The sequence below is a fragment of the Typopeltis vanoorti genome, chromosome 10, assembly GCF_054136105.1.
Source record: "Typopeltis vanoorti isolate ZY-2024b chromosome 10, IOZ_Tvanoo_1.0, whole genome shotgun sequence".
Lineage (NCBI taxonomy): Eukaryota > Metazoa > Arthropoda > Arachnida > Uropygi > Thelyphonidae > Typopeltis > Typopeltis vanoorti.
Genome location: NC_143558.1, coordinates 130,449,390 through 130,475,748, shown reverse-complemented (window position 1 = coordinate 130,475,748; position 26,359 = coordinate 130,449,390). Strand labels below are relative to the sequence as shown.

At 37.9% G+C, this 26,359-nt stretch overlaps 1 protein-coding gene across 4 annotated transcripts in view; it reads right to left on the bottom strand.

Annotated features, from left to right (window-relative positions):
• Positions 1–26,359, bottom strand: part of LOC150102796 (synaptotagmin-1-like) — a 277,762-nt gene that overhangs the window by 211,136 nt on the left and 40,267 nt on the right. For 3 of the 4 annotated variants that reach the window (XM_090398670.1, XM_090398669.1, XM_090398668.1), the window contains exon 3: positions 9,328–9,503. In XM_090398670.1, the coding sequence (XP_090254796.1) occupies positions 9,328–9,503 (176 nt within the window). Of the gene's footprint in view, positions 1–9,327; positions 9,526–26,359 lie in introns of all 4 variants that reach the window. The other variant, XM_090398672.1, reaches the window with a different exon arrangement.

Genomic DNA, 26,359 nt, shown 5'->3' with positions numbered 1-26,359 from the left:
AGAATGGGAATAGAGTGACTGATGGTGGAATTGTTCAACAAACACTTTATTGGTGTATTTCATCCTGGAGGAGTAAAGTTTAATACTAGAGGGAAAGGGCAGGTCCAAGGTTTAGAGGTGCAGGTGGAGAACGTGTTTCAAATACTGAGTACTATGGATGTCAGTAAAGCTGTGAGATTGAATGGTATTTCACCACGAGTTTTGAGAGAATGTGCTAAGGAACTGACAGCTCCTTTGACATGGCTTTTCAATGAAAGTCTTGCTACAGGAAAGGTGCCCAGGGAATGGAAGGAAGGTAAGATAGTGCCATTGCATAAGGGCAATAGCAGACTGGAAGTGTCTAATTATAGGCCAGTTTGTGTGTCATCAGTAGTTGTTACGATCTTGGAGAAATTAGTTAGGGACTGTATACAACATTGGGCAGATGAGGGTAATGTTATCTGTGAGAGTCAACATGGATTTGTGAGGGGGCACTCTTGTTTTATTAATATGCTAGCCTTTTATAATAAAGATACAAGAGCAGTAGGTGTCCCTAGTAAATTTTAATACTAGAGGGATAGGGCAGGTTCGAGGTTTAGAGGTGCAGGAGGAGAACGTGTTCCAAATACTGAGTACTATGGATGTCAGTAAAGCTGTGGGATTGAAGCATTTAACCACGAGTTTTGAGAGAAAGTGCTAAGGGACTGACAGGTTCCTTAGCACATTTTGCTATGTTATATACTGCCATTTTCTTGGATTTAGCGAAGGCAATTGACAGAGTGCCACATGATAAGCTGATATTTAAGTCTCAGCACATGGGTTTGGATCTCAGGTTGGTCAACTGGATTCAGGATTGGCTGTCTGATAGGTATCAGAGAGTTGTGTATGGTGGGGCAGTTTCAAGGAGGCAAAGGGTTACAAGTGTGGTCCCACAGGGCTGAGTACTGGGACCTATATTGTTATGACATTTTCAGTGGATTGCAGGGGGATGTTCAGTGTTTGCGGATGGATGTGAAGCTGGGAAGGGTTATTAATAATAGTGACGATAAGGTAGTCATGCAAGAGCATTTGAATAAGCTAGACAGATGGGCAAATGAATGAATGGGGGAGGGGTCGGTTTAATGCAGCAAAATGTAAGGTCTTGAGGTTTAGGACACATCGATGGGATGCTGCATACTCTATTGGAGGATATATACTGGAGGAAGTAGGGGAGATAAGAGATTTGGGTTGATGATTGATAGAAACCTGAAATTCAAGGGACATATTGCAAAGCTAATTAAGGTAACACAAAGGATTACTGCAATAATGAGAAGGACGCTGACCTGCAGAGATAAAAGAGTTATCATTCCGTTTGGCCTGATCAGGGTCTTATACAACGGAATGATAACTCTTTTATCTATTGTTCTCAGATTTGGTCCCCACGATTTGTAAGGGGTAAATTAACTGTGGAAAGGGTACAGAGGACGATAACAAAGATAGTTTCAGGACTGTACAATGTTAGTTATGAGGATTGAATGTGGACTGCAGAATTTAATGGAGAAGAAGGAAAGGTGATATGATTGAGACTTTTAAACTGTTGAGAAGTGGTTACAGGATTGACACTGGAGAGTTCTTTTGCTTGGTCGAACAGCAGGAAGGAGCGATGACAAGGGGCCATCCCTGGAACTTACGAAAGGAAACTGTGAACAAGAGGGTGAGGAGTGGTTTCTTTGCATGGAGGGTGGTTGAACCGTGGAATGCATTGCCTGATAGAGTGGTGAGAGCGAGAACGGTCAATGAGTTTAAGGCATGGTATGATAGACTGTGTTTCCTAAGAGGGACCTCCCACGTTGAGTCTTGATAGACGTGTTTCTAGGAAAGACCTCCCACGATGAGTCTTTTGACTCCTTGGAGGCCTAAATAATAATAATAATAAAATCATAACATCCCTACTTCTATATGGTAATGATACTAAGAACACTGACATGATGTGCTGTCCTCACAATGTTAGCAAAATGTCTCCAAAATTTCAAGACCCTATCCACGAATACCCACAGATCCCTCATTTCCTCCACCTCCTCCAATATATCCAACAATCTTATATTCTATATCCCATCTGTGCTTTAAAACCTTAGACTTTGATACTCTGAACTGATTACCCAATTGCCCATTCGAAGCGTCTATTCAAATCCACTTGCAAAGCTACATCTGTTCTACTCCTCAGTTCTTTCCAACTTCACATCATCTGCCAACAACTGTATATCACCATTGAAGCCCTTCCCAATATCAATAACATACAAATTAAATGGCAGTAACCCCAACAGATACTTTTGGGACCAGTAGTGCACTCAGGATTTAATCTTGCAGGGGGGGGGGAGGTTGAGTAGACGATTTGAGTATACACATTACGCATTGCATATGACCTATGACTGAGCATCTGCAATGATCACTAATTCATAAGTAGTGTAGAAATAGAAGATGCAACACAACATAAATTTTAAAAAATGAATTTTAATTAAGAAAAGATTTTTGGAAAATTTTCCAGCGTTTTTTTCCTTGTTGGGGGGGGCCTTGGCATGCCACTGTTTGGGACAACCACTAGTGACTCCATCCCAATGCATTAATCTCTTATCCAACTCCATCTATTCCAGTTTAATTACCAACTTGTCATGTTGCAATTTGTCAAAGGCTTTAGCAAAATCAAAACATACTGCTGTGTACACATCCCCTTTGTCCAATACATCTGTCACCATATTATAGTAAGTAGATTGCTAAAATACTGTCCATTAAAGAGAGAACGTTGAAGTCAAACCCCATTCTGAATCCTGGTCCTCACTGGCCTCCCCCTCTAATACATTTATCGCAACTCCAGAACAGATTAGCCTGTAATTTGAAGCTTTAATCTTATCGCCCTCCTTTATGAAGTAGAATGATTTTGTCCTCTTTTCACTCATTTGGAACTTGGGCAAATTAAAGCTGTTTTTAATGCCCTTGAACATTCCCTCACACATAATGGTATATCACTAAGTCCCATAGATTTATTAACATCAAGTTTACTTAATTCTTCATAAACCTCCTGCATTTGGATGGTATACCAGCTCGTGTTGTACGAGAAGCAGCCAAAGAATTGTCAGTACCCTTGACCATTTTGTTTAATTTGAGTCTCGGGTCTGGGTTAGTCCCGAGCGAGTGGAAAGAGGGGAAAATAGTTCCACTGCATAAAGGTGGTTCCAAGACTGCTGTTGTAAATTACCGACCGATTAGCATATCAGGAATCATTGTCAAGATCTTAGAGAAATTAGTCAAGAAAAGAATACAGGATTGGATAGATGAAAATGGGATATTGTATGGGGGACAACATGGTTTTGTGAAGGGTAGATCATGCCTCAGTAACTTGCTCACGTTTTATAACACAGTGACGGCTGAACTGGATAGGGGTAATGGGTTTACAGTGATACTACTGGACCTTGCCAAGGCCTTTGATAGGATACCACATGGAACCCTAATCAGTAAACTGGAGCAGATGGGTATAGATATAGGGTTGGTGAGATGGATAAGAGGGTGGTTGAAGGAGAGATATCAAAGAGTGGCTTATTCAGGAGTGGAGTCTAAAAGACGTCTTGTGACTAGTGGAGTGCCACAGGGCTCTGTTCTTGGACCACTGCTTTTCAATTTGTTCATCAATGATATTGGAAAGAATCTGAGAGGAAGTGTTCACTTGTTTGCTGATGATGCAAAGTTGGGTAGAGCAATTGTGAGTGCACAAGATGTCAAAATTTTACAGGATGATTTGGATAGTTTGGAGGACTGGGCTAGGAAAAATGGATGTGAATTTAATGTGGCAAAGTGTAAAGTTATGCACTTTGGGGTGAAAAGAATAGCAGCAGTATATCGCATTGGTGGAATCATACTCCAGGAGATTGATGAGGCCAGGGATTTGGGAGTGTTGGTGGATAGGGAGTTGAAGTTTAGGGGGCACATTGCAAAAGTAACTAAAACAGCTCACCAAATCACTTGACTTCTGAAAAATACTTTAACATGCAGAGACGAACAAGTTGTTGTTCCTCTGTATCGAGCCTTGATAAGACCCCCATCTGGACTTCTGTGCCCAGCTATGGGCACCAGGGTTTCTTCGTGATGGGGAGGAAGTGGAGAGGGTCCAGAGACGAGTGACCAAGATGATAGCAGGTCTGTGGAATGAACCTTATGAGAATAGGTTGAAGATTTGTGGGTTGCAGAAATTGGACGATAGGCGAAGGAGGGGTGATATGATTGAGACATTCAAATTACTGAAGGGTTTTTATAAGATTGATCCAGAAGATATTTTTGAAAATATGACTGGTGGTGGGAGGACTAGGGGCCATGCACGGAAGCTGGGCAAGAGCGTGGTTGACAAGGGTGTTAGAGCTAGGTTCTTTACTTGGAGAGTGGTAAATGAGTGGAATAAGCTTCCAGAGTCTGTTGTGGGTGCTACGACCGTGAATGAGTTCAAGGCAAGGTATGATAGATACTGTGTGAATGTTGAATAGTTGTTCTTGACATGATGTTAGGGCCTCCCTCGATGAGTCTGTCGACTCCTTGGAGTTTCCCGGAACAATAATAATAATCGTGATCAGTGGTTCCTTCCCACTGCTATCAAGTTTTGCATGATGTTACTTTCATGAGGATTAAATACCTTTATGAACTGCTCATTTAACATCTCTACAGTATCTTCCTCAGTGGTTATCATTCTACCATTTTCTCCAAAAAGTATCATCCTTCCATAATCATTTCTTCTACTGGTCACTTATCAAAAAAAAATTCCCTAGGATTTTGACCTTATTAGCTAGCTGCTGCTCATTCTGCACTTTTTCCATCCTTACTTAATGAGTTACCTGTCTTGCTTGCTCTTTGTATAACTGACTCTTACTAGTCATCTATTTGATCAAAGAACAATTGTTCTGACACTACCACTGCCTACTCATATGGTCACTCTGAGTGAAGTATTCATCCACACAAAGTAATATGTTTTACAAGGTTTTTTCTTTTTATCTTTCTTTCTTTTTTTGAAAGTAACTGCATTTCCGTTGGTCAAATAGGTTGAGATTTATATATATAATTAATATTAGTTATTATTTATTATATTATACTTATTATAATATTAATTAATTATATATATATATATATATATATATATATATATATATATATCATTGGCATTATTGAGATAAAGAAGACAAAAACAGGGAAGGAAAGGAAAGAAAGGATTAGCAATAGTATTCAATATAAAACATGAAGATAAACTTCTTGACTGGAAAGCAGTTTCAGGCAGTTATATGGGCAAACTTCAAAATGGTGACATGGACAATGAAACTTATTTGTGCTTATGGTCCCACAGAAGGTTCCTCTAAGGAAGAAGTGGAGGAGTTTGAGTTATCAGAACAGGCAGCTGGCATAAAGAAATCGAAAAAAGTGATCTTTTTGGGGATTTCAACAGCAGAGTATGAAATGAATCCCACCAGGCATGTAGAATCATTTTGGGAAAATTTGGAGCAAAAGGCAAAGCTAATAATAATGGCAAGTATTTACTGGACTTCCGCTAAGGACACAGACTAGTTACTAACACCATGTTTCACCATAAAGGTGTGAACAAATTCGCATGGAGAGAAGACACAAGAAATAAGAAAAGCCTCATTGACTACATCATTGTTAATAGTGATAGTTGATAGCAGACTATTGCTATTTAATTTGTTCATTATTGATATAGGAAAGGATCTGAGAGGAACTGTTCAGTTATTTGTCGATGATGCAAAGTTTGGTAGAGTAGCAGTAGCATATCAAAATTTTGCAGGATGATTTGGATAGATTGGCAGACTGGGACTAAGGAGAATAGATGTTAGTTTAATGTGCCAAAGTGTAAGGTTATGTATTTTGGGGTGAAAAGATTATCAGCAGTATACCACATTGATGGAACTGCACTTCAGGAAATTGATGAAGCCAGAGACTTCGGATTGTTAGTGGATAGAGAATTAAAGTTTATGGGGGACATAACAAAAGTGGCTAAAGAAGCTCATCAGATCACTTGGTTACTGAAGAATACTTTGATGAGCAGGTTATTATTCCTCTTTATCAAGCCTTATAAAACTCCATCTTGACTACTGCGTGCAGATCCAGGTGTCAGGTTTTTTTTTTTTTTTTGGGTGATGGGGAGGTGGTAGAGAGGATCCAGAGACGAATGACCATGATGGTAGCAGGTCTATGGAATGAACCTTACGAGAACATGAAGATTTGTGGGTTACAGAAACTGGCTGATAGGTGGAAAAGGAGCAATATGATTGAGACATTCAAATTACTGAGGGTTTTTACTAGATTATTCAGAGGAAATGTTTCAGAATAGGTGTGGTGGTGGTGGGAGAACTAAGGGGCCATCTATGGAAACTGAGCAAGAGTGTCATTAGTAAGGATGTTAGAACTAGGTTTTACTTGGAGAGTGGTGACTGAGTGGAATAGGTTGCCAGAGTCTGTTGTGGGTGCCATGACTGTGAATGAGTTCAAAGCAAAGTATGATAGATATGTAAATGCTGAATAGTTCTTGACATGATGTTTAGGGCCTGATGAGTCTAAGGACTCCTTGGAGTTGCCCGTAATAATATCGACATGCTGGTTCTGGATACAAGTATACAGAGGATTTAAAATTGGAAATAACCTTAGTACTTTTATCTTGCTTAGTACTTAGTACTAAGCAACATAAAAATGGATATCACAGTATATAAAAAAGTTTTGAAGAGAAAGTTGAATACTTTTACAGGTAAATTGTAGACTTGACTATACAAACATTACTGAAGAAAAAATGAAACAAACTGAAAACATGAACCAAACTTTGGAGTCTCAGTGGAAAACTCCAAAGCAGACATTGACTGATTCAGCTAGGGAGGTATGTGGAAAAGTTGTCTGCAAGGATAGAATAAAATTAGAACACCATGATTGATACATGAAGTTAAAGAAGCTTCTGGGTCTGGCTCCCACTAATGAGACCTCAATAAAGGTCATACCAGTCTGGGTACTGGCCCTTTCCAAAATGCTATGCATTTTGGAAATGGCCAGTCCAATGCACCTGTCCATAAGGATATGTGCATTGTATACTATGGAATATAAGGCAACTGATGTGGTCATTAATGTCTATATACAAGTAGCCCAGTCATGAAGTTACTTCATGAGCAAACTTTGTTTACTTACACTTAGATAAAGGATGAAAATAAGAATATAATTTCTTGGCATCTTTAATTTATAGTATAACGAAATGGAAAAAAAAATGCTCAACAAGTTAAAAGAAGCAGTCCTGGTAAAGAAGAAAGCACACCAAACGTTCCTAGCAAATAATGACTTATTTGACAGAGATAAATATAAGAGCACTATGCTATGTATAAAAAGTAGCTAAACAAAAGTCATGGGAAGACTGATAAGAACATAGAAAAGAAATATTAGGAAGGCAACAAAATGTTCTGGAGGCTACTGAAAAAGCTTAGAAATGAGGAAAGAGTACTGTAAAAGGAATCAAAGATGACACGATAACTGAAGATAAGGATATCCTAGATGTCTGGGGTAATTACTTTGAAAGACTGTTAAACAAACCAAGCAGTGACAGAATCATACTAGAAAATTTTCAATTGGAATGCAAAGCAGAGTACATATCAATACTTGAGGTAGAAAAAGCTGTCAAAAACTTGAAATGTGAAAGGCAGCTGTAGGAGATGATATTTTATACCTAATACTTCAATATTAGTATTAGGTATAAAATTTTTGCAGTAGTTACACTGTATAATTCAGAAGGCCTAGTCAGAAGATCAAATTCCCAATTATTTGAGCAGAGCTCTCATAGCAGCCATTTAAAAAAAAAAAAAAAGTTTATTGTAACAATTACACAGGAATTTTTCTAATAAGTGTTCCACATAAGATTTATACAAGGATGCGTGTAAAGAGGTTGAGAAAGATTGTGGGAGAGAAACTTGAAGAACAAGCTAGCTTCAGGCCAAATAGAGATTGTCAAGATCAGATTTTCATTTTAAGAAAAATAGTTGAGAAATCGTGGAAATATGACAAGGATCTCTACTTAAGTTTTGTAGATCTGGAAAAGAAAAGATATACGAGAGAAAAGCTTTTCAAAATACTTCAGTTATATGGGGTGAATGGAAGATTAAACAGGTGGGGGAGATAAGAGATCTGGAAGTAATGGTGGATAGAGACTTGAAGGTTAGCTGTCATACTGCTAAAATCGGAAGAACATCCCAACAGATTATAGTAATAATAAGGAGGACATTAGCATGCAGAAGCAAAGAGGTTATAGTTCCCTTGCATCTTTGATTAGGCCACATATGGACTACTGTGTGCAGATCTGGTTGCCTGGTTTTTGTGGGGGGTGGGGATGAGAATATATTGGTTTACTAAGATAGTATCAGGTCTATGGAATGTCAGATATGAGGAGAGATTGAGAGAATTTAACTTGTAGAGCCTTATATCCTGCCTTCTTCTGTTCATAAGGCTCTACAAGTTAAATTCTCTCAATCTCTCCTCATATCTGACATTCCATAGACCTGATACTATCTTAATAAACCAATATATTCTCATCCCCCCCCCACACACACACAAAAACCAGGCAACCAGATCTGCACACAGTAGTCCATATGTGGCATAAGAAACATAAGTTGTTAAGGAGTTGCTACCATGTTAATGTGGAGGAGATTTTTCAGAGTAGAGAGAAGAACTAGAGGCCATCCCTGGAAGTTATATAAGGAGGTGTAAGCAGGAGTGTGAGGCAGATTCTTTGCATGGAGAGAGTGAATGGTGATTGGAACAAATCTCCTGAAAGTAGTGAGTGAAGAAACTATGATGGGTTTAAGGCATGATTAGTAATCTTTTTGCACAAGATAGCATGTCTAGACCTTTGGTGATGAGTCCCTTGACTTGATGGAGGTCAGATGTCAATAATAATAATTTGTTATTCTTTTAATACAAAGCACTGGCTTAAAAATTTCAATTCTGATAGTATAATGTGCAATTGCAGTTTTGAAATGACTAAACTGGATCTTGCACAAATTTAATTACTGCCTCTTCTCTAACGTGAAGAATGTACTTTTGGTATTCATACTTTAACTAAAATTGTTTCTGCTAAGAAGGAACTATTAGGTAACAAATGAAATCATTGTTAGTGAATCACAGTAATACAGCACAGTGATCTCCAAAGGGACTAGAAAAGAAAAAATCTCTCATCCCACTTCCAAAAAGAGTTTAAAAATTGTGGTATTTTGAGGCACACATTTTTTTAAAGATACTTTTGGTACACTACATCCTTATCTATGCAAATATAATTTATGGTAAACCAGAATTTGTTACCTTCTCCTTGTAAGAATTCCCTAGGAGATGCACACTCTTCAGATCTATAGTTCCTTTCAAGTTCTTCTTTGAATCTTTTTTTCTGCGATGACACCAGTGCTTCACACAACAGTAACACAGACAGAATCCCAATAGTGTCATGCCAATTAAAAGTAAGATGATCACCCATACTGGGACTGCAAGGAAATTAATTAAACACTGAAAAGGATTAAATTGAGATGTTAATGAACTGATATATGTAATATAAATATACATATTTATAAGATCAATACATATTTATACAAAAAAAATAATGATTTATGCAAAAAAAAAAGCGAAATTCCTTTATACAGTTCGAAAAAAAATAGTGAATCTAATCCTAAGATAATCAGATTAGCTGCTCTGTAGTCCACAGATACTTGGATGATCACTGAGTGCATAATTTATATCATTGCTTTAAGTAATATCTTTAATTTTGTTTATTTATTTATTTATTATACATACTTATTCACAAGAATACAGTAATTTTATTACTGAAAATATTTCAACCAGAACTAACTGCCATAACTAACTAGACCAGTGCATCAGTTAGTTTCTGGTTATATTTGCAGTAATGGATGTATAGTAAATGTTATAATGGCACAAGTTCCATTAAAAATTCATTTTTAATTTTGCTTAAGCGATAGACCAGTTGTTAAGTTTATAAATTTGAAAAGATGAAAAAATAAATAAGTGTTCATAGTGCATTTTAATTTTATTTTTTAGGGACTGCATAGGAGAAACTTGTTTCATCAATGATTCTTAAAAAATAATGATCCCAGAAGAGAAGACAGTGCCATATGAAGGTAGTACCAAAATAAAATCATTTGTTGCAAATGTTTTGGAGAAGCTGGTTAAGACAAGAATATGTGATTGCATCAATGAGAGAAGGGATGAACAAAATCCATACTAGATAAGCAGCTGATGAGAGAGAAGAAATCTGGTGATGTGTTTCTAGAACAGCTGTAGATCAGTCTGCAGAAGTAAAAAAAAAAAAAAAAAGTACTGGGGAAGGCTGTTCCAAAAAAAACATAAGTAGATTGAATGAAAGAGGAGGAAGATTTGATTTGGTTGAAGAGGTTGAACTGTGTGCAGATGTTGAGCATTAACTGAATTAGCTGTTATTGGATGTTTACAGGAAAGTGGAGGGATGGTAGTGACTGGCCCAGTGAAGCAGCACCCATGAAAATATCTACAGAAAAAAAGAATACACAATACAGAATTAGAGCATTTATGAGAACAGTCATTGGAGAAGAGAGGAGAGTCAACTATTAAACAAATGAGAGGTAGTGGTAAAAATAGAAAAGGACATCTAGTTTTTTCAGGCTGAGAAGGCTATAGAAGTGATGTGTTTATCCCAGAAAAAGCTAAACTTGTAAGTCAGTCAAAGAAGATAAATATAATTTTGACTTGAGATTTGAATATATCAGAAGTATGAGTTAATAAAATGAGATGTTTCTTATGAAAAATAAGACCAAACTGTGTTTTGGCAGAACTGAAGTTTTCTAGATTATCCTTGCACCTCATTAAACATTAGCTCCAGAAGATTTTTTTTTTTTTTTTTTTTTATGTTGGGCCCATATACGAGAGGTTGGCTGGTCAACCTATAGTACTTTAGTACTGCATATGGGTAGTGGGATGGGAAAGGAGAAATTTGTTGGCATTTGATTTAAAAGGCCTGTATATTGCATTCCTTGGGAAATACATCAGGAGGAAGATTGTTCCACAGTTCAGCAGTAGCAGGGATGAAGGAAGAGGAAAAGAAACTTGTTCTGTGGGTTTCAAGGTGTACTGTGAAAGGATGTTGGCCGGTGGCTGTACATGTTCCAATGGGTTTAGTACAGAGTGGGGAAATTATTGATGCTGTTTCAGATGAGCATTTTCAATGAAAATATTTATAGAATATACAAATTGCAGACACTAAACGTCTATGTGAAAGTACTGGGAGGTGAGTTGGTATCAGATGGATCATTTATCGGTCTAATTGCACTCCTCTGTATTGAGTCAAGCATTTTGAGGGAACTTTTAGGAGCCCCACTCCAAATGTGAGAACAGTATTCGATAGCTGGGTGGATTTGTGATTTGTATAAGGTTAACAGCTGTTTTGAAGTGAAGTAACATCTTGAGTGAAAGAGAAAACCTAGTTTTTCAGAAGCTGAGGATGCAATGGTTGTGATGTGTTTATGCCAGGAGAGGCCTGATGTCATGGTAATTCCGAGAAGAGAGATTTCATCTTGTCTGGGAATTTGAGTGTTATCAAAAATAATACTGTGGGAAAATGGTTCTTTTTTGTGGGAAATAAGACAGAATTGGGTTTTACTAGCGTTGAAGTTGACGAGGTTATCTGAGCCCTATCAGAGGATGTCTTGGAGGTCCGAATTAAGGGAAGTTGTGGTTGATGTTCTGTGGGTTGAGGTGAGTTGTGTAGGGTAAGGTTTATCAAATGAAAGGGAGGAGTGCTATGTGCTGTCATCTGCAAAACTGCTGTATTGGGTTGGAGGTCAACTGAAGTAGGTCATTGATGTACAGAAGGAAGAGAGTTGGTGAGAGAACTGAACCTTGTGGGACCCCAGCATTACATTGTATGGTGGGAAGATAGGGAGCCATCTACCATTACACATAGTGTGCATCCAGACAGAAAGCTGATAATCCATCTGCAGAAGTCCTGAGGCAGTCCAAATGATGAAAGTTTGCTTAGTAAGCCTTTGTGCCAGACTCTGTCAAAGGCTTTAGAGATATCAAGTGCAACTACTTGGGATTCACCAAATTTTTCCATGACATATGTCCAGAGATGAGTGATATATGAGAGCAGGTCGCCTGTTGATCAGCATCGACGGAATCCGTACTGGTGGTCGCTTAATAGCTGGGTACCTTCAAGGTAGAGTGGGAGTTGAGAATTGATGGTTTTCTCCATCACATTAGATAGGATTAAGTAGAGTGAGATAGGATGGTAGTTAGATGGCAGCGATCTGTCACCCTTTTTGGGAATGGGTTGAATATAGGCCGAATATCTTGAAGCTTGAATGATTTCAGCACTTCAATAGTCAAATTTATTATTATTATTATTACGGGTATTTCAATGGAGTCAGTAGACTCATCGCAGGAGACCCAAACTAGCAAAACAATATCTGTGATATCTCTTCTTGAATTCATTTACAGACAAAGAGCTCACAACTAAGTCAGGCAATGAATTCCACTCATTCACCACCCTCCAGGCAATAAACCTTGTTCTGACACCCTTGTTAACCACACTCTTCTTTAATTTCCAGGGATGACCTCTTGTTCTTCCATCATTATCACACAGCTGAAACATTTCCCCTGCATCAATCCTATAAAAACCTTTCAGTAATTTAAATGTTTCTATCATATCCCCTCTTCTCCACCTATCAACCAACCTCTGCAATCCACAAGCTCTCAATCTATCAATGTAGGGAGCATTTTTTACATCACTCACCAACTTGGTCACTCTTCTCTGAACCCTCTCCACAGCCTACTTATCTCCAAGGAATCCAGGTGACCAGACCTAAGCACAGTAATTCAAATGTGGAAGTATCAATGCTTTATAAAGGGGAATAATAACCTCTTTATCTCTGGATGTCGATGTGTTCCTCAACAAGCAAGTAATCCTATGTTCAATCTTGGACACCTTAGCAGTGTGTCCTCTGAACGTCATCTCCCTATCTACCAACACCTCTAAGTACCTAGCCTCATCAATCTCTTGGAGTACTGTTCCATCAATGTAGTACACAGCTGGTAATCTTTTAATCCCAAAATGCATGACTTTACACTTTTCCACATTGAATTGACATCCATTATCTTTTGCCCATTCTACCAGCTTATTTAAATCATCCTGCAAACTTTCAACATCAGCTTGATTTTTTATTGCACTAACCAACTTTGCATCATCAGCAAACAACTGAATATCTCCCTGTAAGCCATTTCCTATATCGTTTATATGCAAATTAAACAACAATGGCCCATGCACAGAGCCCTGAGGCACACAACTGGTCACCTGCCTCATCCTGGACTCGGCTCCTCCATATACCACCTTCTGGTATCTCTCCCTGAGCCATTCTCCTATCCATATCATCAATTTAGTATCCATTCCCATCTGCTCCAATTTCCGTAACAGTGTTCCATGGGGTATCCTGTCAAAAGCCTTAGCAAAATCCAGAAGTACCACTGTGTAGCCAGTTCCTTTGTCCAACTCAGATGTCATTCTATTATGAAAAGTTAACAGATTGCTAAGGCAGGATCTACCTTAAAAAAAACCATGTTGGCCTCTATAGAGTATCATATCCTGATCCACCCATTCTTGAATTTTGTCTTTAACCAACTTTTCCAATACTTTTACCACTACTCCTGAGATGGTGATTGGTCTGTAATTAACTACCACAGTTTTAGAGCTACCCTTATGCAAAGGAACCACTTTGCCTAACTTCCATTCCCTAGGGACTACACCAGAGTTCAAACTTAAATTAAATATCCAAGTAAGAGGGGTTGACAATTCATTTGCACATTCACGCAACACCCGAGCTGATATTCCATCTAAGCCTACAGCAGTGTTTGCATTTAAATTTTGAAATATATTAAATACCTCTGATTCTTTAGCTTCAATTCTCACATTAGTTATTGCTACATATACAGAGATATCCTCACTTGGGTGATAGACTTTTGAAAAGTGATCACTCAGTAACTCGACTATTACATCTCATCAGCACCCACTAAAGTTATCCTTCCGAAGTCATTCTTCCTTTTACTTGCTACATAGCGAAAGAACTCTTTGGGAAAGGTCTTCTCATAATCTGATTTCGGTTTTATTACTATGCTGGTAACCTTCCTAGCTTGAGCCTTGTACTGATCACCTTTCTCCTTGTAAATTCTCCATACCATTTTCTTTTTTTGCAGATCAAGCTTGATACTACTACTCATCCATCTAACGCCTGCCTTGTTTGACTTCATGGAGACACAATCTGTGTCCCCATGGTCAGGAAGGTTAGGTTAGGTGTTTGTTTTCAGTAAACCGAGAAGGAAAGATTGCCAGAAGGAAGACGTGTGGAATGTGTATCTAGAAACGGAAGTGTGTTCTGTTTTTCAATCTCAATTGTGAACTGTATGCGTTTGTGTGGTTTGTTTAGGTGGTTAAGGAATGTGTCTAGTGTCTGGCGACCATGGGACCATCTCCAGACACTAGACACATTCATTAGCCACCTAAACAAACAACACAACAGTTCACAATTGAGATTGAAAAACAGAATACACTCCCGTTTCTAGATACACCTGCCACACGTCTTCTTTCTGGCAATCTTTCCTTCATGGTTTACCAAAAACCGACACATACTGGCTAATATATACACATAAACTCCTACTACCACCATACACAAAAACTAGGTGTCATCAATACTCTAAAAAACAGGGCTCTGAAAATCTGCTCCAGTGAACAGGCACTGAAAGATGAACTTAAAGTGATCAGCAATACTTTCCAAAAAAATGGGTACAGCCAAAACACTATTAACAAAATTCTCTACAAGACCTCAATAAAAAACAAAGATAAACCAGACTACAACAAAACTATAATTATTCTCTACATTAAAGGTACATCAGACAAAATAAACAGAGTACTACAAAAATACAACCTCAAAGCCACCTTTAAACCCCCTGCAAAATTAAAAAGCTTACTCAACTAATCCAAATATCCAGGCCCACCCTGGAGTATACCGTATTCATTGCACCTGTAACATACCATATACAGAAGAAACAGGATGCACAATTCTTATGAGACAAAAAAAAAGGAACATAAACGAAGCGTTAAATATAATAATTATGGTGAAGCTGGCCTTTCTGATCATGCCCTGAGCACCTTACATAGAATTGACTGGAAAAGCACTAGTTGTCTACATCACACCAAAACATGGTATGAATGCAAATTTAAGGAAGTCTGTGAGATCATTATCAACCACCCCAATCTGAACAATAATGAAGGTCTAAAAATCCCATACATATAGAAGGTATATAATCGACCCACGTAACCTTCCTCTCTAAGAACAACTATAAACAGGACTGTAGTAAATCCAGGATTCTAAATCAAAAATAACAATTGTAATACTAAAAATAGGACATCATTGTTACTGAAATAAAACTATCTATAAGAGAAAAAAAAATGTTTATTCATGTTATCTTAAATTAAATTCAGCTTGATGTAATTTATGAATTTTTTATTTTATTTTATTTTTCGCTAGAGGTCATGCCAGTAATGATATCCAAAAATAAACAGAAATGGAAGGGTACAGTGTTTTTTTGAGGAGATAAAATAAAAAGGAAAAGAAGGAAGTGAGGCTGCTGATGATAGCAGGGGAATTATGTCACCATAAAGTAGACATGAAAGAAGGAAACAGTAGCAATGGTTTTGAGGTAGAGGTTGACAGGAATATATATTTAGTTGGATGTTGTTATAAGCTAGGGAAGGTGGAGAGTGGCGATGAAGAAATGTATAAACAACTTCATTTAGTGAACAATGAAAGGGTGATTTTAATTATGGTGGTATAGACTGGAATGAAGAGACAGGGAAAGGATATATGTGGAAGTACAAAGCTGGTAATTATGACAAGCTTAGGAGACAACCTGGAGCTATAGCATGGAATGGAGAGTTGAGCAATAAGGAAGTAAATTCTGCTTGGGAACTGACAAAGAAATAGATAACAGAATCAATGCGTGAATGTATTCTGAAGGTCAAAAGGATGAATAAGTTAAGTATAAAATAGATGAAAGAGGAGATTAAGCGTGATATCTAGAAGAAGAAGGCACTTTGGAGGCAGCACAAGATGAATAATGGTAATGGTCGTGTTGCAAGACTCTTGTCGAACAGGAAGGCCAAGGCTGATGCTAACTTCTTGAAACATTCTCTTAAGACACATGATGTGTCATCAAGTCCTACTGCCTTCAAGCATACTTAACTTCTCATATACCTCTTGCTCACTCACCATTCAATGTTCTCATCCTTGGCCTTCCTGTTCAACAAGAGTCTTGCAACACCACAAGTCTCAAAAGAGGGGAAGGAAAGCAAAATTGCTCCACTTCACAAAGATGGGGATAAGCCTAAGGCAAATTATGCCAATCTGTATCTCTAGAGTCGTAGTTAAGGTATTGGAGAGAAGGCTACAAAAGTGGGTTGATAACAGTGGTATTCTTGTGCTTGTCAGCATGGGTTTGTTAAAATGAGGTTGTGTTTTTTTAACTTGCTTAGGTACTATAACAAGTTGATGCATGTATTGGACAAAGGAGATGCATATACAGAAGTAAACTTAGATTGTGCAAAGGCTTTTGATAGATTGCCACACTGCATGTTGGTCACTAAATTAAAGCAAATAGGTAGATGATAGATTAGTGAGTTGGATAGGTAAATGACTATAGACCCTGCTTGCAGATAGGTATCAGCAAGCAGGGCCATCGTCAGATTAGATCGCGCCCTGAGGCAAACAAAAAAAATAATCGCCCCTCATGGATTATAAGACAAAAATATAAGAAAATCTCCAATTACTATTTTATTTTTATTACAAGAGAAACATTAATGTAAAACAATTACATAATAATATTAATTAAATGTTTGCTCTATGAGGATATCGTACAATGAAACTTCTAAATTTAAATTATAAACTATGTCCGCCTCTATCAATATAGTTGCTAGACCAACCAATCTTTCTTGGGTCATTGCTGTTCGCAAATAATTTTTAATCAGTTCAAGCATGAAAAAAATTCTTTCTGCACTTGTTACACTAACAGGAATTGTTAATGATATCCTTAGGGGGGGAGGTTACATTGTGATAAATTTCTAAAAGATTTCTACAAGATTTTGGTTTTATATATATACACATACATATACAGTGGTGAGCTATAAGGGGCTCGCCCGAGCCCTTTGTTAATTTTTTCTCAAATTTGCGAGCCTCTTGTTCTTTTTTATATTTTCAAAAAAAAAAAAAAAATTATTTTTTGAACTATATTAAGCGACAAACTCATACGGTAACCTAACAAAGTGATTTTATTAAATAAAATATTATAGTTACTGTTCCTACCATTTTACAATCAAATGCTGAACTCGAACCACCAGTGACTTCGTACATTATTTTGGAATTGGGGATTGTTAAGTATTTTATACCCACATTCCCATTGACAACCTATCGCAAAGAAAAGAAATTTATTTTGTTTGTAAAAAATGCAGACTATTTCATATGTGCGATTATAAAAAATTTTATTCTTATTATATTTTGATAGTAAAAAATGTTTTTCATATGTAAGTAAATTAACACAGATGATTCTGTGCAAATATTTCATGTTTAGATCATGAAATATTGGTTTAAAAATGATAGCCTTTACAGATTGTCCCTTCATACTTTTTGATTGGCATTTGTACACAAGCTATATTAATAAAAATTTTTGTGTGGAATACGGCTTTTTTTTTTTTTCTTCGATGATGCGAGCCCTTTGTTAAAATTTCCATAGCTCACCACTGTATATATATATATATATATGATAAAATTTGGTGAAGACTACTTTTCTCTTGTATTATTTTTGAGAGAATTTTTAATTCTTCAAATAAATATATTGCATCTACATCAGATGTTGAAAAATATCTTGTTGCCCAGTTACGGCGCCTAACCGCAATATGGCTGAATGAGCACCCTTAACTAAGCGGCAGCGCGAGGCAGGCTGCCTCTATGCTACACCCTGTCAATGGTACTGTCAACAAGTTGTGTATGGGGGAGGAGCACTATCTCAGAAGAGGAACGTCACTAGTGGTGTTACAAGAGTCAGTTTTGGGACCAGTGTTATTTAATTTGTATATTAATGATACTGGGATAGGTTTAACTGGTGATATAAAACTGTTGATGATACAAAACTAGGGAGAGTGATGAATCAAACAAATGTTGTGGTCTTACAGGAGGACTTGAATAGATCGCATGAGCAGACAACAGTATGGAACTGTCAATTCAATGTTGACAAGTGTAAGGTTCTGAAATTCCATAGACAACAATGGGATACAAAGTATATACTAGAAGAAAATTGAGGAGATAAGAAACTTTGGAGTGGTGGTATACGAGGATATGAAGTTCAGAGATCACATTTCACAAGTTGTGAAGGCATCACATCAGATTATGGCAATGATGCAGAGGACCTTAACTTTTAGAAATAATGAGGTTCTTGTTCCATGTACACCCTTGTATGGATTACTGAGCACAGATTTGGTTCCCTTCTTTTCATGGTGATGAGGATATGTTGGAAAAGAATGGAATACCCAATATGGTATCCCATGTCTGTATTTTCCTCGACCAATTTCCTCAGTATCTCGACTACAACTTGAAAAAAGGAGGCTCCAAGACTGCTACATCAGTCTTGGAGCCTCCTTTATGCAATGGAACAATTTCGTCCTCTTTCCACCTCCTTGGGACTAACCCAGAGCTGAGACTTAGATTAAATAATATGGTCATGGACACTGACAATTCTCTCACCACTTCATGTAAAATTTGAGCTGGTATACTATCCAATCCCACAGCTGTATTCACCATAAGGTTATGTAATATGCTATTATTATTATTCAACCCTCTGTGTGGTTTAATTATTAATGCAGACAAGACAAAATTAAAAGTTTAGCGAAAGTGGGATCTTGGAGGTATTCCTTTTGGACTAACCCCAAAGCGAGAACACTCATTATACTTGGAATTCCCTTCTCCACTTACCCAATATTACCAGTCCAAGAACTTATGAGGTGGTATCAAAAAGTTTCAAGATAGGTTTGTAACACACCAACAGATGGCAGCACAAGGCTGCATGCACAGTCACAGGGAGAACCTAACTTCATAAGTCAGCGTGCCAAAAGACATCGTCCTGTGTAAATCGGGAGCTGTGCAACTGATGCTATTCTGACCACCTGCATTACCACATCTGCGATTTCATCAATGACAGCAAGATAGAACAAAGGGCAAACGTGAAATTCGAGGATCATTACCGGTGACAAAACTTGGGTATATGGGTACGACCCTGAGATGAAGAAACAGTCTTCACAGTGGAAGAGCCCATCATCTTCATGACCGAAAAAGGTGAGGCAGGTCTGCAGCTTGACCAAGTGCATGCTCATCCTCTTTTTTGACATTCACGGCATTGTGCATTGAGAATTCATCCTCAGGGGCCAGACCGTCAATAGTGAGTTCTACTGCCAGGTTTTAAGGCGTCTGAGGGAGGTCATTTGGCAAAAGCAACCAGATCTGTGGCGCACGAAAAACTGGATGCTCCATGACGACAATGCACCCTGTCACCGAACTCTCCTCACATGCGAGTTTCTTGCCAGAAACAACATGATCTCACTTCCGCACCCACCCTACTCACCAGATTTGGCTCCTGCAGACTTCGCCCGCTTCCTGAAGATGAAGATCCAGCTGAAAGGTCACTGTTTTGACACCACTGCAGAGATCCAGCGCGAATCGCAGAAGGTGCTTGACATGTTTTGAAAAGAAGAATTCCGGGAGCGCTGTACTGATATGCAATGGGACTATTTTGAAGGTGATGGTGTGTAAATGTAGATAAATAAACTAATTTCTCGTAAACAGAGCTAGTCTCAAAACTTTTTGATACCACTTCGTATATACAAGAACTTGGAAATGTTAGAATACTAGAAAATAGGCCCACTCTCCTTTTCTTCTAAAGCCATAGTACTCAAAACCATAATCAGTGGATGTGGTGCTTGCACACCACAGCGCTTGACCACACGAAGTAAAACTTGCTTTCGAATCTAGTCAGCGACTAGAGGAAATTTTTTCCACCCTGGTTGGCCGAGTGGTTAGCATATCTGCTCTCCAGTCAAAAGGTTGTGGATTCAAATCCTGCCATGGGTATGGATGTTTGCGATTGTCTTTGGAAATACTAGTGGGGGCCAGTGATAGATGGCGCTGGTGTAGTTGTGGTCAGTTGGTGGATTGAGTTGTGGAGACAGTTATAGAGCAGGTGTCCTCCCTCAATGAGTCTTTGGTCTCCATGGAGGTGTCAAATAATAATAATCTTTCCTGCTCAGATGTACATAATAAATAGTACAGACATCACAGAAGCTGAAGAAAAGCAATTATATAGTAAACCTCTGCAATTTTTTTGGTTTAGCCGATACCAAGAAGTTAAAAAGGAATTTCTTTAACTATCAATGAAGCATGGAGGATTTGGTCTTCCAGTCTTAAAATTTTGCTATTTAAGCCATACAGCTTCATAAATCCATAAAATATTACAAACTAATCACACATGTGCAGACCTTCTCCAGTACAACTTGTGTTTTCATCTTCCCCTGTTTGGAGTTAATGATTATAAAGGTCCAAAAGCTGAGATTGTTCCTGAATACTACAACACTCTGTGTTTAACTCTAAGACTGCTAAAACATTCTGGAATTAACATTCTTTTCATTAAAAAAAAAGTAAAATTTGGTATAAAGAAATCTTTCATCTCTTTCGCTGCAAAGTTCTACAGTTGGGTACTGAAAACAATATTTTGTTTCATAACTTATATAATTTCAAAATTATTTTTATTTTTTAACATAACCTCCCTTAAGACTAATACATTTATTCCAGCGATGCTCCAGCTCCATTATCCCATCCCTGTATTGGTTCTCAGTAAGATCTGCAAAATACCCTCTAGCTGCAATCACCTCTTGATTCGAAGAAAAACGCTGACCAGCAAAGAAGAGTTTTAGTTTTGGGAAGAGATAGAAGTCAGAAGGAGCCAAATCTGGGGAATAGGGTGGATGTTCCAACAATTCATAGTGCAGATCCCTTAATTTTCCCATTGCCAAAACACCTTTGTGGGCAGGTGCATTGTCCTGATGAAAGATGAATTTTTTCTTCTGCAAACCAGGTCTTTTCTCACGAATTTTTTCATCTAGTCTGGTTAAAAGATTGAAATAATATTCCCTGGTTATTGTTTGACCCTTTTCAAGATAATTAATAAACAAAATGCCTTTAGCATCCCAAAACACTGATGGCATGACCTTTCCTGCTGATAGAACAGACTTTGTCTTCTTTGGCACCAAACAACTGGTTTCTGTCCACTGTTTTGGCTGCTGTTTGGATTCTGGTGTGTAATGGTGAATTCAAGTCTCAACCGTAGTAATAAATCAATGCACAAAATCAGTTTTATTCTTGTTCCAACCTCAAAGCATTATTCAGAGATTTTCATGCAAGTGCGTTTTCAATCTGTGTGCTTTGTGCAAGATGGCAAGCACGGCAGCCATCTTGCACAAAGCTTTATCATATGCAATTCTTTATGCAAAATATATCCTACACATTCTTTTGAAATGCCCATAGTCTCAGCAATTTCATGAACTTTGATTTGCCAGTCATCCAATACCATATCATGCACTTGATTAATGATTTCTGGTGTTGTTACACTTTTTGGATGTCCTTCACGTGGATCATCTTCAAGGCTACATTTAAACTCTGCAGCCCATTTCTTAATTGTCAAAAACAAATTAGAAGAGTGCCCATAAACTTTTATGAACTTCGAACATATTTCTTTTGCTGTTAAGCCTTCTTTTACAAAGAATTTTATAACTGCACGATACTTAATTTTATCCATTTCAAGGGATACAGACAGCACTGTTGCTTCAGATAGCTGTATAAAACAAACTACTTGATAGACTGACTTGCAATTTCACATGGATGCTTATGACAGATGTACCAACTTAGAAAAAAAAAATCTTGCCGATTCTGTTGCCATCTGTGGTCGAAGCGGAGAACTTTTCAGACCATCCTCGTATACTATGCTTGGTTATACTATAAATTATTAATATAAATAAATAAAGGTAGAAACTGGATAGCGACTGTTTCCAATAATGCATAGCATTATACATGTCCATAAGGATATGTGGTTTGCATTATGGGATACTAAGGCAGTGAAATGAAGTCATCAGCTTCTATATACGAGTTGCCTGTCCTGGAAATACTTCAGGCACAAACTTTGTTTGCTTACCTCAGATAAAGGATTAAACCAAGAATATAACTCCTTGGCATCTTTTTATAGTATAACCAAGTGGAAAAACTTCAAACAACCATCTCTAATCCAGAGTATTTTAATTATAAGGAGTGGAAGGAGGACAATATTGTGCTGCTTCATGAGGGAGGGAAAAGAACTCAAGTATCAAATTATAGACTTATCTGTATGTCAGATGTTGTGGGAAAGCACTCACAACAAGTGTTGGAGAGGCTGGTGAGAATCTGGATCGAGAATTGGGTTGACAAACTGGTATTATCTTTGATGGACAGGTCGGATCTGCTAAAATTATACCTCAGTAATCTACTTACTTATTGTAATAAGGTGATGGCTTCATTGGACAGTGGAGAGGGATACATAATAGCATATTTAGATTTTGCGAAGGCCTTGATAGATTACCACATGATAATCTGATAGTCAAACTAGGGTAGATGGGATTGGATATTACATTAATGCATTGGATTAAGGGCGCAATATCCTAGAAGAGGAAAGTCACTAGTGGTGTGACTCAGGGGTCTTTTTTTAGGGCCATTGCTGTTTAACCTGTATGTTAATGATATTGCCAAGGATTTGGACGGGGATATTCAGTTGTTTGCAGATGATGCAAAGTTGGAACGAACTATGAAGAGTAGAGCAGATGTGGCCTTACAAGAAGACTTGAATAGATTGCATAAATGGGCTGGGAAGTGGGGGATGCCAGTTCAATGTTGCAAAATGTAAGGTTTTAATTTGTGGGAAACAAAGATGGGGTGTGGAATTTATGCTTGGTGGGGATATACTGTTGGAGGTGAAGAAAATAAGAGATCTCAGGGTGATGGTGAAAAAGAATCTAAAATTTAGAGGCACATTGCCAGAATTGTGAGGACAACATAGCAAATTCTGGGAATGATGCAGAGGACACCGACTTGTAGAAGTAAAGAGATTCTAGTTCCATTGTATAAGACTCTGATTGCTATGCACATGGACTAACGTGCACAGATTTGGTCACTTGGTTTTCAAAAGGATGAAAAGATGTTGGGGATTCAGAGGTGATTGACTAAGGTAGTTTTTGATCAAAGGAATGTTGAATATGAGAAAAGGTTGAGAAGATGCAATCTACAAGTTCTAGTTTATAGGAGAGGAGTGATATGATAGAGACCTACTAGTTAGGTTGTTATATATAGGATCAATGTTAAAGAGGTTTTACAGAAAACAGTGGGAAATCAGGAGAGAACAAGAGTTTATTCCTGGAGGCTATGAAGAATGGAGTAAGAAGCAGGTTTTTTGCATGCAGAGTTGTGAATGATTGGAATGCCTTACCTGAGAGTGTGGGGTCTGCAAAGAATTTGAGTGTGTTTAAGGTGTAGTATGATCAGCTGTGTGCATGACAAAAGGACCTCCTAAATGAGTCTGATTCCACGTGGTCTTAGGTAATAATAATAATTAAATGAGAGGAACAAAAGTGACAAAAATTTTAAGCTAGAGCAGATCTTAAGAGGATTCTAGGTGTTTAGCCATGTCTATCATAGAATGTCAGATCTAATAAATGCACATGTACTACTCTTCTTAATGAATAAATCATGAAAAACATGGTTTAAATAGTTGAGAATGCTAGTTAATGTTCCATGAGAAATAAGTGATCAGGGTTGATGCAAGTAATTGGCAGTACATGCCATTTATGTTTCGAGCGAAGCCAGAAATGGTGTTGGGTATTTTTTATGGGAGAGTTTTCTGAACTGTATGTGTTGTTGTTATTATTTCTGATGTTAGAGATTTACAGAGCAGGGGCATGCATTATGGGGAAGAAAGCAGTAGCATTGCAAAATTTTTTGGTATCCTTGGAAAATTCACAGCTACATGTCTTTTCCAGATGACAGTTTACCAATCAGTAAAATATCCTCTCACTGATACCCTTCTGACACCAGGATTGCAGCAGTCCTTTGCTACGATGAAAGCCTAATGAACATGTCTCCCATGCAAAGGTGCTCAGTTTCGTGCCTATTCACGGTCTCCATACTATTACATTTAGACTCCCTCCAAGAACAATCTGAAAGAGTAAATGGCAGCAGGATTATTCACTAGTGATCAGCAAAACTGCAGACCATGATGTTCAGGCCCATGTACTACCTGGCAGCAAGCCTACTGAACTGATTTATTGTTGTATCATCATAAGGAGGCACTTGCATTGAATTTAATTGGTGTGTTGAGCATACTATGAAGAATATCACATTCACTATGATAGAGCAGAAACCAGCAGGACAGTGATGTTTCACTGCACATTGGAAGTTGTTACAATCTAGAAGGTCTGCTGGCATTTTATCAGTGCATAAAATATATTATTTATAAGGTAGCAAATATTCACCTGAAATTCCAGAGCCCCATTTGGGGACACAGGACAAAATGATAATGCGGGAGTTGGCTTGGCTTGTCTACAAATGGCTATATTTATATATTTTGGCCATCTGGCATCTCCAGTGTTGGTCCTGACTATGCACATTAGTACTATAGATGGTACAAGGATTAGACAATGTGAAGATCTTGCTCTAAAGACTAAATACAATCCCTATCCAAGATCATACACATTTCAAGCTTCCAATAAACAAGGCACCTGATACAAGGAAATGAAAATCATCTACCCATAAAGGCATTGCAAAACCAATTCCACAAAATCTGAAGGAGAGTTGTCACACTGCTGAAATACAATTTTACAGGACTCCAGTCGAGTGTGGGAGAGGCTTTCACCTTTTTCACTGCATCTCTAGTATAAGGTTGAAACCATTTTTGACCAAATTGGGAATAGTTATTGCTTAATTTCTTGTGATGGTATTCATGTAATTGGACAAAAATCAAAAGACAGTAAAGTTGTATAGGAGGAAAAAGGAAAGTAACTTGATCAACATTAGTGCTTAATTGCTGCAAATACAAGTTCTCATCTCAAACACAAATATCAATAATTATTACAAATAATATCAGTAATGTAGCCACTCTTGCTTTCTCAGTACTCCATCTTCTTTTTTTTTTTTTTTAATCGTCCTTATCTTGCATGTTTGCTGGCATGCATAACAGCCGGGAAAATTATGTATGATTTCAACAGTTTTCATCCCTGGGAAAACCTGTTTCTAAAAAAACTTCGGTACACCCACACTAGACCAGCTATTACTTTGAGCTCCTGAAGGACTGCTAAAAAGCAATATACAACTTCTCCTGACAAAGCCAACCCCATCTTATTCTTACAACATAGCCTATTTCCACATTTAAGTTCTGGCTTATATAGCAAGTATTGCTGTGCAAAAGCAGATCTTTGGTAGTTAGATGAAATGCCAACTAGATACTAATAGATGACTTTCACTTGTTGAAACAGTCACCATCTTATTGGAGACCTGAAGCAGCTCCTGCTGTGCAAGCATTCAGGTTTCTGCACATGAAAAGTAAATGCCCTTTCCCACTAAGCAACCTTCTTTCTCGTATACAATGTGGCAGAAATCCTATATGCCAAATATAATGTAAAGTTCCAGACCTTCTCACAGTGTGAGGGTACAACAGATCGACAACAGATCTGCAGGCTGTTTCTAGATAGCATGAATCAGGAGGCTTTCCAGTCAGCTAGAAAGTAATCCTGTTGCAACCATACTTACTGGAGGGAATTCGAGTATGGTGTGCAGAGAAGCTACTGTAGCTCTGTGTGGACAGAAGGTATTCCCTTGATATCTTTCACTTTTACTGAATGCCTCTGCTCATTATTTATTATTATTATTATTCAGGCCTCCATGGAGTCAAAGGACTCGTCGTGGGAGGTCCTTCCTAAGAAACATAAAGTCTATCATACCACTTCTTGAACTCATTTTGCATTCTCGCTCTCACCACTCCATCAGGCAATGCATTCCACGGTTCGATCACCTTCCATGCAAAGAAACTACTCCTCACCCACTTGCTCACAGTTTCCTTTCATAACTTCCAGGGATGGCCTCTTGTCATCACTCCTTCCCACTGTTCAACCAAGCGAAAGAACTCCCCAGTG